At 38.5% G+C, this 15,561-nt stretch overlaps 1 protein-coding gene across 3 annotated transcripts in view; it reads left to right on the top strand.

The window, feature by feature from the left end:
- AOPEP (aminopeptidase O (putative)) overlaps positions 1 to 15,561 on the top strand; it is a 197,412-nt gene that overhangs the window by 97,520 nt on the left and 84,331 nt on the right. For all 3 annotated transcript variants that reach the window (XM_058826407.1, XM_058826405.1, XM_058826406.1), the window contains one exon: positions 1,681 to 1,741. In XM_058826407.1, the coding sequence (XP_058682390.1) occupies positions 1,681 to 1,741 (61 nt within the window). The remainder of the gene's footprint in view (positions 1 to 1,680; positions 1,742 to 15,561) is intronic.

Genomic DNA, 15,561 nt, shown 5'->3' with positions numbered 1-15,561 from the left:
AGCAAATGTGAAGAGTTATTTTGCAGAGATTTTTTTCTCACACTATAGATTTCATTTCTGGGAATGGGGGAAAAAGATGATTAGCTGACATGGTGAGGCTGTGTTTCTTATCCCTTTGTAAGACAAATTAAGTGTGCAACTGAGGGAATTTTCCCCAGCTCCTAGCTCTGCTTCAGCATTAGAGCACTAACCTGTATTGGGTTTAATGCATGCAATAACAAATTTTTTTATCCTGCTTATGCTTCTTGAGACAGAATAAATGGTACAATCCAAGTGATCTACATTTGGCTATATAAAATTTTGGTGTCTTGTTTTAAGCTAGTTCTGTATGCATGTGTTTAATAACCAGACAGAAATAAGAAATCAAGACCACCATCATCTTCTGGGGAGAGTAAATTAGTCAACTGACTGTTTGGTTATATTTCTCTATACTGTTATTCCCAGTCAAGGGACTCAGCTAATCTGATTTAAGACTGGACACCAATTTTTAGAGCACAGTGGTAAGGTTAAGGTAATTATAGTCTGAGGGATTAGCAGTCAAATGTTGTAAATTTAATAAGTTTGCACAAATAACAAGGAACAAGTCTGGATCTTCAGTCATTTATTTTAATGTAGACCACTACACAAGCATCACATATATGTTCAGTTTTCTGTAGAAAATTGGTTTATATGGTAATCTGACACACACAATGGTAATTTCCTGAAAATTCAGAATACTGGCAATGTAGAAAGGCTCCCTCTTGGCAGCTGTGATTATTGAAATCATATGATGAGTTGAAAGTGTTTATTGAGTTGTTGGTTTTCTTGATTCAGAGCTTGGAAATGGCTGTTTTTTTCATTTATGTTTTGTTGGTTGAGTCTACATTACACATGTGAAAATAACTGCCAGCATTAGAATGAGTCTTACCAAGGCATTACCATGCACAGAACCATACACATTTGTTCTGATTCTCAGAATATTTATATTCATTGAGGGCTTACTCAACTTCCTTTTTTCAGTACTTGCATGTGTGATTTTTTAAATTATTATTACTTTTATTTTATTTATTTTTATTTGGCTTCCCTGCAAGTTGGGAAGTTTCCCACCAGAGTAGAAGTAGATGCCACAGAAGCTGCCTACAAAAGTAGAAGTGCAAATACAGTTTCTGAATTTACAAATACTTCTGTGTGTAGTTATTTCGGTCTCACACAGGTTCATTGTGACAAACTGTTTCCTTTTGTTGAATCTCCAGACTATTTTGTGATTTCCCTATGAATGTTATCAGGATATAAAGAAAGTGCAGAAAGGACAAAACTAAAGTATACACTTAGTAACTTTGAGAATTAACATCCATCAGCGCTTTTTAAAATCCCAAAGTTTATCCATGTAACAAGAAATAGAGCACCTATTCATACTTTACATGTTTCATAAATGTAGTTTAGCACATAACACTTTTTCTGTCAATCCTTACAGGCACTGAATTTATGATTTAAGTACACAAAACCTGATCTACCTTTTAATTTGCTCATAGGACTTCTGATGGTTTTATTCATTAAAAAAAACAACAATGTTGTACCACTTCAGTACAACCAATACTTGAATTTAGGGGATTTCACTAGCTTTGAAAGGATTATTTTTCACATGCAAAAATTGGTATTTTTTTGCATATCTTCTAATTATTTTTCCTTTTATTTTTAAAGGGCTGGATTAACTGTAGAAAGCATCTTCCAGAACTGGCTGGATACTTCTGGAATACCAAAGGTAAATATAAAATACCAGGTCACAGTTCCTTCTGGAGTCTTGATTTTCTCATTACATTATATGTTTTTAAATCTCTACCTGAACTTGTAACAGGTATGAATAAGCAGTTTTGATGATGACTGCTTTCCACACCTTTATATGGCTTTAGCTTTTACCAATTGCAGGTTTTTTCTTCTACAAGTGTCTCAACAAACCTGCAGAATTTATCCTAGAAATTAATATTGTAGTCATATGAAAGTATACAGTATAATGATGGAGTCTATTCAGTGTAAGGAGCGTTGTTCACAGTTTTTGGAATATGAATTACTTGAAAGCATTACTGACAGCGGTATGTTAAATTATGTATGTTAAATGTTAAATTATTTGTACTTTGATAACTTGTGAATTTTGTGACTTGCTTGTAAATCTGCTGCATAGGTAACATCTATTTTTGGTGTTCCAGCATTAAGACTAAGGTTTTTTTTTTTTTCTTTTAATACTAAAAGGTTTTATATTAATTTTTAAATTCTGTGAACTGAAAATGCTTAGTTGTGTCTGTGCTATGTGAAGTCTCTGATTATTCATTTTGGACCAAATCTGGGATGAGATAACAAGTAATATCTGTACATTGATCTTTGTAAAACCCAACTTTATACAAAGTAATTTTTAGCGTATCCTCGGGACTCAGTTTCTAACTGATTTCCCCTAAGCAGGCATCCCCTAGGTTGCTTGTGATTTACCCTGCCTACTGCTCGAATTTGCTTCCACTTGTATGAGTATTTAAAAAAAAACAACGAACAAACCACCAACTTTTAAAAGTTAGAATGTTAAGTTCTGATTTCCATGTGCAGAAGTTCTCATGCTTAGGCAGCATGACTCAGTGAGCATATTTGCAGGTAATAACTGGAGAGTTGTGACAATGGTCAGAGAACTTGATCTGTACCCAGACACTTTGGCTGAGCTCTTCCCTTGACAGCTTGGGAGGTGTGTGTGTTCACTGATCCCTGTATGCTGTAGAAGGCTTTTGGGAAAGATCTACCCTGAGATCAAAATGTTTCAAGACTATTTGAATATGTTGTAAAATCAAGGTGGAGTTTGTTTTTTGGTATAAAGTTGTTGAAAATAAAATTAACTTTAATTAGAAGGGCGGAAAGGAAGCGATAGTGTCATCATGCATCTTGATGCTCAGTCATTTCCTAGAAGAGGACCTTGATCTTAATTCTTGGTTTTGGTTTTTGGTAAAGAATTTTCACACATTGTCAAACAGCTGATTCAAGTATATGGGGGAGATTGGTGTTGCATAGCTGTAGCTGTAAGAGGCTGAACTGGCTCATGAAATGTAAGAGCTTTCTTATCTACACGTATCTTTTTGAGGATGTGCTTTATTAATGTCTGACAATCAACTTAAAATCACAAATTAGGAAGACAGGAGCAGACTAAAGGACTGGAAATGGTTTTGACTAATGTGCAAACTAAAGTCTGTTTTCCTGAGTGCCATAAGTTGCTCAGAATGAATAGTGAGTAGTTTCATTATACCCTGCAACTGTCTGTTGCTTGTGTAAACAAAACATGTATCAAAAATATTTCCATACCTAACAGATTTTTAAGTTGTTTGAAATTATCTTTAATGACTACAGAGATGTCCCTGGTATTTTGACTGTTCCGTATAAAAAATGTCAACAGGAATTTTACTGATTTAGTATTCTGCTTCTGAGCATCTGGTGCTCACCTCTTCTCTCTCTCTTGCTCTCTCTCTCTTCCTTCCCTCAATAATATTGCTGATCATAAAATCATAAATGGTTTGAGTTGAAAGGGTCATTAAAGATCGTCCAACCCCCTGCCATGGACAGGGACACCTTCCATTAGAGCAGATCGCTCAGAGCCCCATCCAACATGACCTTGAACACTTCCAGGGATGGAACATATACAGCTTTTTTGGGAAACTTGTTCCAGTGCCTCACCATTCTCACAGTAAAAAACTTCCTCCTCATATATGACCTAAACCTACTGCTTCAGTTTGAATGCATTCCCCTTTGTCCTGTCACTACATACTCTGTAAAATGTCTCTTTCCATTTTTCTTGTAGGCTCCCTTCAGGTACTGGAAGACTGCAATTAGGTCACCCTTTCTCTTTTCCAGGCTGAACAAACCTAACTCTCCAAGCCTTTCTTCACAGGAGAGGTGCTTTATCCCTCTAATCATCTTGGAGACCCTCCTCTGGACTCACTTCAGCAGACTGATGTTGTGCTGGAACCCCAAAGCTGGATGCAGAGTTCCAGGTGAGGGGCAGAATCCCCTCCCTCCCCTGCTGCGCACACTGCTTTGGATGCAGCCCAGGACACATTTGGCTTTCTGAGCTGGGAGTGCCCATCCATGTCCAGCCTCTTACCCACCAGCACCCCCAAGTCCTTCTCCCAGAGCTGCTTTTGACCTGTTCATCCCCAGCCTGTGCTGGTACCAGGGGTTGCCCAAACCCAGGTCCAGTACCTTGCACTTGTTCTTGTTAAACCTCAGGAAATTCACATGGGCCCAGTTCTTGAGTTTGTCCAGGTGCCTCTGGATGGCATCCTGTTCTTCAGGTGTGTCAGCAGTACCACTCAGCATGGTGGCATCTGCAAATTTGCTGAGGGTGTACTTGATCCCTTTGTCTGTGTCATCAATGAAGGTGCTAAATAACACAGGTCCTAATATAGACCTCCGAGGGTCTTGTCACTGATGTCCTTTGGGACTCTGAGCCATTGACCACTACCCTCTGGATGCAACTGGCTAATCACTTTCTTATCCATCTAATAATCCACCATCAATTCCCTCCATCTCCAGTTTACAGAGAAGGATGCTGTATCAAAGGCTTTACAGAAGTCTGGATAAATGACATCTGTAGGCCTTCCCTTGTCCACTCATGGAGTCATTCCATCAGAGAAGGCCATGGAGTTGGTCAGGCAGTACTAGCCCTTGGTGAGGTCCTGCTGGGTGTCTTAAATCACCTTCCTGTCCCCCATGATCTTCCCAGGTACAGAGACAATGCTGACAAGTCAGTAGTTCACAGGGTTCTCTTTTTTTCCCTTTTTAAAGATGATTTATACTTGTCTTCATCACTCGTCAGGATCTTATGGGAACCAACTTCCACTTTATTGAAAGAACTGGAGTTGTCATCCAGTGACTAGGAAACCTTATTTCCTTTGAGCTTTATTAAATCATTAGAGGAGCCTTTATTCCTGTAATTCAGACTGTAGAGGTTGCTTAGCAGCTCTCAATATGTTTGTATCTGTAGTGTAAGTATGCCCATAATTACTGACTACAGAACTGTAAATAGTGTAGGTATACTTGTTTTACAGGACCTGATATTGAAATCCCCTTTTAAAGTATTTAGATTATTTCAGCAAACTAATAGCCCGGCTAATTCGATGAATCTATATGAAGGCATATAAGATAACAACTTACATGCAGATGAACTACCTGCATTATAAACAGCAGTCCAGAAATGGCACAGAATTTAGTCTCTCTTGTGTAGTTTACTAGGTAAGTGGGCTAGGGTGTGCTGACAGGAAGGTTTCTGTCAGCTCCTTTGGGCACAGTCAGTGAGTATGAGCAGGATGAGGTATAAAGTACCCACTACAACTGCCTACTTTCTTTCAGTACTGGAGCAATTGGAAAACTGGAGCAACTGGAAAAGCATCTGGTGGATATCTGCTTCAAAGATGTCCCAAATGCATAGTAGCAGCATCCTGCACCCTACACACAAGATCCAACAACTTTCTGCTCATAGCCCTTGTTAAACTGATTCTGGAGTCCTATATGACAGTTAAAGTCACTCTTAATATTACAGCACCTACTATGAGAAATTGCTTGAGCAAGCATTTAAACTTTTAAATTACAAATACTAAGATTTCACTGCATTTGCAGATGAAACCTCCTTACTGGAGAGACTGTACTTTGTAATGGAATTGGGTAGTGTGTATCGTGCTGTACTTAAATCCCAATGTGATTCCTCTATATCTCTCTCATATAAGAGTTTTTGTATTTTACACTTGCTGAGGTGTTTTTGTGTTTTTATTTCCATGTTTTGGTGGATTTTGCACAGGAAATTGATGTCATTTACTGAGAATAAAGAAAAGTCGCCTCAAGTGGTTCATTTACAGCATTAGCTATCAATGTGATTTCATTAATTTTCTTCTCTCTTATATTCAAATCTATCCCCTGTATGTAACTGGTCCTTCTTAATATTCGGTAACCAAATGGTCACTTAAAACCTGAGTTCTCAGCCCACCTCTTAGTTGACTATCTTCTCAGCAGTGTCTGTCTAGCTTAAGGACACTGTAAGGGTACAAAAAGGTATGCAAAAGACATGTAAGGGTAAGTACTTTCTACTCCTCAGACTGCTAAAGCAATTTTACCATCTTCCTTGCACACAGGAATCTTGTATTCTTTATATTTTGTATTCTTTATGGTCATAAGACATATCTGTTAGACAAGTTAGACAAGTAATCTGTCTAAGTGAAGATCCTGTACTCCTTTACTTGTGCTTTTTTACATTTGCCATTCCAAATTCTCTTTCCAACTCTGTCCAGGGAACTGCAGATATATAGATATAGATGGTACAGATATACACATATGCTCCTTTATACTTGCAGCTTAAAACTATTGAAACTTTAATATTTGTCAGTTTCCATTACTGTTTCACTCTTGGAAAAGTTATCTGTTCTTTTCTAAATACTGGTCTGGTTTCCAGGCTCAAGTATATATGAGCAGTAATCAAAAATAATTTGATGTAAGGGAGTCATACAAATAAATAAAATCAGGACTTGGCTTCCTGCCATGAAAAAAAAAAATCTGCATGCCAACTAACATTTCCAATTTGTTATTTTCTAAAACATGAAAGATTAATGTTATGAAAAAGAAAGTGTGGTTATAACCTGGCCAATTCTTCCTTACACGGAAGAGTGCCACTCCACAATGGTTGGTTTCAGACTTGATGAGCAGGGTTTTCTCACACACAAAACAATAAGGAATATAAAAGATGAAAAGAAGGTATTTCTCAAATACAAGCTTTCATGAGGGTTTTTTCCTGGGGACATGTCATGGTGGTATTAAATAAGGTAAAGTATATTGTGTGGTTGAAAATACCTTTTATCAAATCATGCAACCTTCAGTATATACTTCTGTCTCAGAAGTGACTTATGGGGGGATTAACTTCAGACAATGAGTTAAGCTGACAAGGAGTAGAATCAGAAGAACCAAATAGCTCTACAACTGGAGAATACCTGTGAAATCACTGTAGTCCACTTCATACCTGTTCATGATGATTTGTTTTCGTAAGTACAGTTCAGTTGTTTCTTTCAGTATATTCAGTGTTTAATTAGAATTTAAGGCTAAAAGGCCATATGCTTTTTTAGGAAGATTTTCTCAGCTCTGCACAAACTTGTCTTTGTCTTATATTGCGCAGTTATATTGCCTGATTTTTTTATTCTACCCTAGGTAATTAACCTTTTTAAAATAAGCTTTAAAGTCTTTACCCCTTTTTGAGTTCTGTTGCACACTGTTTAACAAGCAGATTATTAAACATTAAGTAGTCTCTGCATCATAAAAACTTCTAAATGTATTTAACTCATTCCAGTTTTCATCACTTTTTATTCTGCTTTTGAAATGGCACATGCTATTATTTACTGGTAAATTTCCTATATTGATTTTTCCTTACCTGTGTATTTCAGTTGGTATCTTCTGTAATGAAATCGATCTTCTCCACATTTACTCTCCAGTTTATAAAAAAAAACAAAAAAAAAAGGAAAGGGGGAGGGAAGAAAATAAGAAGAGTGGTTAGCCTCCTCCTTCATGATTTTTAGTTTCTATTATGTTCCAATTTCCTACACTGTTACTACTGTAACCTGCAAGTCTCAATATCACGGAATGAGTCAGGTTGAAAGGGGCTACAGGGGGTCCTCTGGTCCAACCTCTTTACTTAAGCAGGGTCATCCTAGAGCACATTCCACAGGATTGCATCCAGGCAGTTCTTGAATATCTCCAGGGAGGAATAGCAACCTTTCTGGGCAGCCTGTTCCAGTGTTCCCACTCACACAGTAAATTTCTTCCCGGTGTTCAGGAGAAACTTCCTGTGCATCAGTTTCTGCCCATTGCCTCTTGTTCTAGTGCTTGGCATCACAAAGGAGAGCCTGGCTCCATCCTCTGACACCCTCCCTTCAGATACTTCCAGATATTGATGAGGTCCCCTCTCAGTCATCTTTTCTTGAGGCTGAACAGGGCCAGCTCCCTCAGCCTTTCTCTGTGAGATGTTCCAATTCCCTACTAACCTTATTAGCCCTCCTCTGGTTTCTCCATGAGCTCCATGTCTCTGTTGTCCTGAGGAGCCCAGAGCTGGACACAGCACTCCAGATGTGCTTCACCTGGGCTCAGTAGAGGGACAGAATCATCTCCCCTGACCTTCTGGCAATATTCTTACTAATGCAGCCCAGGACACCATTGGCTTTCATGGCCACCAGGGCATGCTGCTGGCTCATGGGCAGCTTGTTGTCCACCAGAACCTCAAGGTCCTTCTCCGCAGAGCTGCTTTCCAGCAGGTTGATCATCTGGGATTATTCCTTCCCATGTGCAGTAACACTTGAATTTGCAGACTCTGAATTTGCCTTTACTGAATTTCAGATGGTTTATCTCTGTTCATCTCTCCACCCTGTCAAGGCCCTTCTCAAGGGCTACACAGCCCTCTGGGGTATTGGCCACTGCTCCAGCTTTGTGCTGTCAGTGACCTGCTGAGGAGGCATCTGTCTCTTGTCTGAGTCACTGCTGGACAAGTTGAACAGCAGATCTTGGACCCAGGACTGACACTTGGGGGACAACCCTAGAGAGAGGCTCCCAACTAGACTCTGTGACAATAAACACAACCCTCTGGGATTTGCCATTCAGCCAGTTCTCAGTCCACCTCACTGTCTGCTCATGTAGTCTGCACTTCCTGAGCTTGCTGTGAAGTTGTTATGGAAGATGGTGTCTAAAGCCTTGCTGAAGTCCAGGAAGACAACATGCACTGCTCTTCCCTCATCCATCCAGATAGTTGTCCCATCACAGAAACCAATCTGGTTGCTTAGGAATGATTTTCCTTATGTCATGTGATCAAATAGCTTCCAGCTTTAGTATAAACACCCCAAACATGACCTCACAATCACAAAAAATTGAAAGAGGTGGTAGCACTGTTGTATCCTTCTCCTAGTCCCTTTTGTTATTTTATCTTCCCATTAAAGTTAATTCTTATCCACTGTTCTACCCTAAACAGTATTTCCTGATTAAGGAATTGCCAACAGATACTTCAGAGTATGTACAGCTCTTAGTGTATCTTGCAAGACTACCATGCCATGTTTTCTACTCTTGATTGAACTCTGGGGTACAGTTTCCAACAGTTACAGCAGCAAATATTTTGCCATTTATTTTTTTTTTTTTGCCAGTTCTTTTTTTCCTATCTGCACTGCTTTTTGTGGCTGTGATAAAGCACTAGTTTCATGTCCACATACTAATGGACTTACTTGTAAGTCATCAACATGTCTGGAAATACACAGCCAAAAGAAATCTTCTGGTGGTGAATATTAATTTATTAATAATAGATCTGGTTTTGTTTGTAAATGGTTAACTCTTGGATTTGAGAAACCTGGCATAGTGGAATGTGCCCCTACCCATGGCAAGTGAGTTAGGACTATAAGGTCTTTAAGGTCCCTTTCAATCCACACCATTCTGTGATTCCATGATTGTCCCATTTGAAGAAGAATAGCAATTGCAAGGGAAGGATTGCAAGGGAAACTCATAGCAAAACTATTTAAAAATTTTTACTGAAATGTAATTTTTGAAGGGTTCTAAATAATGCAAGTACAGTACTTCTGTGGTTTTATAAATTCTAGAAGCATGTCATAGCAGCAGTTCCAGTCCTTAATATGATTTCTGATAAAGCAGCATATTCTTAAGAAGGGCCCTGGCTTTTGCCCCAGTTTATAAGCTTTATAGATTTCCTGTTTCGTTTTGCTAAGACAGAAGTACAGGTGAAGGGATAGCTCTACAGGAAAATGGTTCACAGGGTAGCAGTTATGGTCAATAACTAACAAACCAACCACACTGAAATATTTTTTAAAAGATAAAAAATATTCTTATTAAACTTCTGGATTATCTTTACCTGTTCACCCAGGTTTTACAGAGGTGAACAGGTAAAACATTTGTCTTGCATTAAAATCACTCTCATTGAATCAGAATGTAAGTTAAAGGTATGGATTGTTAACACTTGCTATTTCTTATTATTATTAGTTATGCCTTATTTTGCAGTTTTTCTTTCTGGATGTACATAATAACTACTGATTGGTAGATGGCAACATTGGAACCAAGTACACAAGTGAAATGCTCATTTTTTGTTGAGATACAGTAAGTTAGTAGGTATTGGCAGTGAGAACGATCTGTTAAGTACAAAAATCTCATTCAAACAAATGATTTGGAGAAAAAACAGGAAAGGGGTATAATTTTCTTCCATACTTACAAGAATTTAGTAGTGAAACTGTTAGATTAGTTTCACTGGTGTTAAATATTAGTGCCAAGAACAAAATGTTGCTATTTAAATACAAAAAGTTTGAGGCTTACTCCTCAATTAGTTTTTTGTCTGAAAATAGAGATTTTTGTGTGTATTTTACTATGAGTGCAGAGAATATAACTGATTCAACTGATGGATGAATTCTATTTGAGAAATGATGTGAAGAAAGCATAGCAGCTGCCTTAAGATATGTACTTATTCTTGTACATGGAAACCACAGTTTGAATAATAGGCATGTCCGCTCAAGAAAATTGGTTGGTTGGTTTGTTTGTTTGTTTTTATATTAGCAAGGTTTCAGATTGGATCCAAAGTTCTTAAAAATTTTATTGAGTATAGGTCAACAATATAAATTATTTAATGTCTCCTGTAATGATAACAAGCACAATAAGAAAGTTTTTGAAAATGAATCATCAGTGGTGAGGTTTTTCTGAAATTATCAGTTTTACTGGCAACATTATATACCATTTTCTTAGAAGAGGAGATTTAGGAAAATATAAAAATGTAATCAAACAATGTGTATGGTACTACAGCATTCATAAAAGTTAGATGAATCATGAAGATAGACAAATCAAGAGATTTGTCTTTATGTTCTTGACTCTTTGAAAAATGTTTTAGATAAAGACTATCCACCTGAAAGTTCTTCTAGATAGACCATAGTATATAGAAAATGTGGTAATTTGTTTGTAACAAGCTATCAAAAAAGTTACAAGGTCAGTTATTATTTAAATAGGTTCTCTGTTGATCTAAAGAAGGTTATTGACATAAAATGGCCTTGTAATTGATTTAGCCATCCCTATAAATTGCCCTTAAGATATGCTGAATGAGACACAACAGTGTTGTATTTTAGTTTCTAGAACAGTTTGAAAAGTTCAAGAAAATCACTTATATTAAAAAATACATCATTAAGGTCAGCAAGGACCCAAATTTAGTACAGAGCTCTTCAAGTTCAGGCATGGTTTAGTCTTGTTATAATTTTAGAAGGTTTGATGTAGGTTTTTTCTGTATGGCATATGATTGCTGATTTAGAGAAAAAGACATTTGAGATCCAAATAGCGTTGTTACACAGTATTGTGTGATCACATTTAAAACTGGGTAACATGCTGCCTCAGGTGAGATGCCCACATAGCAGTGAGTAACTTGGGGTCTAGGCTGAATGTAGATAGTAATTTTTAAAATTAAGATTTGAAAGTTTTGGCCGTAATATTTTAGTGCCTCTGTTGTTCCAATTTCTAAAAGTGAAGTTTAAAACTTTAGGAGTTTTAGGAGTCTCCATTAATTGAATAATTAAGAAAAAAGTGCTTTTGAGATTCTCAGCTGGAACCATGAGTCTACATTAAGGAGTAGGATGTTCTACTGGTTTTAGTTTAATGACCTACTAAAATACTTGCCTCTCCAGTTAAAAGCCAGATTTTTCACAAGTGTCCTTCTGTTTTTCTTCAGACTACTTTTCAGTGTCATTCAGCTCAGAGGTAAAGTACTTCTAGTAGTATAGTAAATTTGCACAAGTTCAAGAAATTGAAGTGCATTTGAAACAAATATTCCATTTATGAAAAAATTGTGGACTGGATTCCATGTGTTTGTTCATTAGAATCTCTCTTCAGTTTAATAAATCTCAAGCAGTCATTTTCATTCCCTTTTCCTATTAACTGCACTGCTGAACACAAAAGATGTGTTATGTGCAGAATGAGTGAGCTTATCCATTGTAGAAAGGAGTTATGTTTGGTATCTAAAGAACAATAACAGTTTGCTGCCTGACTGATCAATGCTGGATCAAGTTCACATTCCCAAGCTTCCACTCTCCCACATACGTACACAGGAGGCAGAAACATAGCAAACAGAGGGTGGACAGGCCCTCTTCTATGCAGAAATGTTGAACTTAGACTTGTCTAATAAGGACACAGCTGGGCTTACATAGCAATAAACATAGGTTTTAATTACTGCTTGTAAAAACATCAGAAAAAATGCACAGAAGTTGGCACTAATTAATTTTTAGCCTGCTCATTGCTTTCTTTACTCAATGGAAACAAACCATAAAGGTTTAAAATATTTTTCATGCTACATTGCCAGAAATTTTTTCTAGTTTTTGTGGTTTTTTTCTGTTAGTGTATAATTAGGAAAGAGTAGCCTTTGAGATATCTGAAACCTCTCCAGTTTCAAATTCCTTATAAGTAATTTTAGTGAATTGGAACCAGGGTGTGAAATAACAAGAAGTCAAATGCTACTCTAGGAAACAATATTTGAGATCTTTTTAATTCAGAAAGAAAAAGAATTGGGCCTGAAACCGAAGTAAAAATCTTATGTGACGGGAACAAGTTGCTGTATACCCTCCAGAGTGGTCTATGGTTTTTAAAAGAACACACATTTTATTTCCTGGAAATTTTTCCTAGGCTTTTAAAAAAACTTGTTTGTGGCTGAAAAGAGTGAATACGTGGGGAAGACATATTGTAACATGTACTCTGTATCTGAAATACATGCAGCCCTCTGTGTGCTGACCTGAAAAACTGTGACCTGTGGATTAACGTGTAGTGATTCAGTCAGAAGCTCAGAGTGATCCTGAGGGTTCAAATTCTGCTGCTGTATTTCCAGCTGGCTAGAGTCAAGAATGGAAGTTCTTGCTTTTGAGCCCTATCCTTTTTTTCAGACACTGCAGAAATGCTGAGTTACTGAATACTTTTTGAGAGCAGATGATAACCAAGTTTTTGTAACAGTCTTCATTCCATCTCCACCAGTTCATTGTCTTCCACACAAGTCAGCATGAGCAATGTTGAGATATTTCTCAGTTTATAGTACCTTCCTTATTCCTTTTGACTTAGTGATGCTTTGGAGTCAGATTGAAGACACAGATGTTTATCACCTTCTCTTTAAAAGTGGAAAATAAGTGATTTTTCTAAAACTTATTCCATCTCCATAAAGAGGGAATGCTTTATCTATTCTGTCTACTCCCTTCTAAGGTCAACAAGGAATTTAAATGCTGAAATGAGAATGTCTGAAGAAAGATAGCTTTGAAAAGAAAAAGCTCTTCTACAGAGCCAGTATGTGTCATGGTTCAGTTTATGGTTAATTGTCCTTAACATGTGGTTCAGCAGTATATCCTGGCCAGAGGGCTGGAGAACTTTTGTTTTGAATATGTTTCATTAGTAAAGCCATCAGAAGTATTTCTGATCACTTCAGTGGATCAGTAAAACTCAAATTTCAATACCTCTGGAAGTTGTATTTTATTTCTTCAACAAGAAATTCAACAAGTAAGTGAGGTTCTATCAAGCTAGATCCAGGCCTTAGCCAGACACGCTCCCAGCAACTGCAAAAAATTAACTCTGTCTTGACTGAAATTAGGATATTATCCTCCCGTTACTCTTTGCATTTATATCAAGCCCAGATCCTACACCTTCCAAATGTATACACATACACAAGCACAGGTATAATTTCTGTATGGATATCTTCCAGGGCGGGAAGGCTGGTGTACTGCCGAGGTTACAGTCTGCATCAGAAGCTCATGTCTGCTAGAGCAGTCCATACTCTTTTTTCATGGTAGCTCTGGCAGTATCAAACACTGGCAGTGTCATTCAGCAACCAATATTACACTGTTCAACATTACAGACTCTTATCACCACAAAATCAAATCCCCCTGAGGTACACATCATGTTTCCTGGTCCCTCTGCATTACCTACCAAGTGCACTCAGGTCCTTGAGCAAAAATAATCTCAAGGATGGGCTTACCTTTGCTTGAGGCAGGACTAATCCAAACTGTATTCCCTAAAACTCTTCTTGAGTGCATTATGGGGACCTTTATCCCCTTCTACAGTACATGGGGGTTTTGATTGGGCAGGGACAGCTCTACTGGTAGAGCCTGGGGTGTTCACTAAACCAGGCAGCCTTAGCTAAATGTAGAGCCCGGTGTTTGAAGGTCCCACCACCCTTTGCTTGCAATGTGTTTTTTAACAGTCCATTGTACCGTTCAATCTTCCCAGAGGCTGGCAAGTGATAGGGAATATGATATAGCCGCCTAATACTGTGTTCCTTGGCCTGGTTGTCCAGGAGGTTGTTTTGGAAATGAGTCCTGCTGTCTGAGTCAGTTCTCTCAGGGGTGCCAGGTCACCACGGGACTTGCTTTCCAAGGCCCAGGATAGTGTTCCAGGCAGCGGTGTGAGGCACAGGATACTTCTCCAGCCATCCAGTGGCTGTTTACAGGAACACATTGCACTTGCCTTGGCAGGCCTGCAGGAGTGTGAGGTAACAGATCTGCCAGGCCTCTCCCTATTTTTACTTTGACCATCATCTGCCATACCACAGAGGCTTTACTTGGCCTGCCTGATCTCAGCACATGTTTCACAGTTATGGATAACCTGGGATAGAGGGTCCATGGGCAAGCCCATCCCTCAATCACGAGCCCATCTGTCTGTTGCGTCTCTTCCCTGATGACTGGAGGTGTCGTGGGCCCACCAAGTCAGAAATAATTCACCCCTCTGTTGTCAGTCCAGATCCTCCTGAGAAATTTTAATCTTGGCACCTCAATCTACACCTTCCTTGTTGCAATGTTCTCCAGCAGCCCAACTCTTGAGCATATGTGGATCTCATGAGGCACTTTTACACAACTTCTCGATTCAGGCAGTGACGTCTTGCTACAGCTCAGCAGTTCAGGTGGGTTTGTCTCTGCATCCCCAATTAGTCTTTTTCCATAGTTCCAGGCACCTCCACAGAGCATTTGCCACCATCCACAAGGCAGAGGTAGAGCACTGGCCACTTCTCTCATTCAGTGATATCTGAAGCCAGCTGGGCAGCTTTCAGCTCTGCAACATGACTTAACCGACCTTGTCACTCAATTGCCTCTGTAGCTCTCTTCACAGGCTCCATATAGCTGCTTTCCATTTTCAGTATATTGTATCCCTACAATATGGCAGGAACCGCCAATGAAGAAAATATATCACTTTTCGTTTTCAGGTAGCTGGCTGTATGGTGGGAGCTCCTCAGCACATATTGCCTTTTCCTCCTTCAATGATGATGGTCTGAAACTTTCATCTTGGGAGCAATTAATTCCAAGATCCCTGGGTGACTGGGGTTCAAAATCTTGTTGTTGTTCAGGACCCCATTTGCAAGAATTTTTCTTTTGTGTCACATGATAGAGAGGATTTACAATCTGACTGTAGTCTGGAATACGCATCTTCCAAAAACCCTTAGCACCTAGGAAACACATGTCTGTGTTTCCTTTTTGCTGGTCAGTGATGACTGTCTTAGTTTAAGATAGTGTTATAAATGAAATCAGCCAAATTTTATCA

Source organism: Poecile atricapillus, chromosome Z (assembly GCF_030490865.1).
Source record: "Poecile atricapillus isolate bPoeAtr1 chromosome Z, bPoeAtr1.hap1, whole genome shotgun sequence".
Classification (NCBI taxonomy): domain Eukaryota; kingdom Metazoa; phylum Chordata; class Aves; order Passeriformes; family Paridae; genus Poecile; species Poecile atricapillus.
Note: the sequence above shows the minus strand (reverse complement) of the source record. Positions and strands in the feature narration are given on the sequence as shown.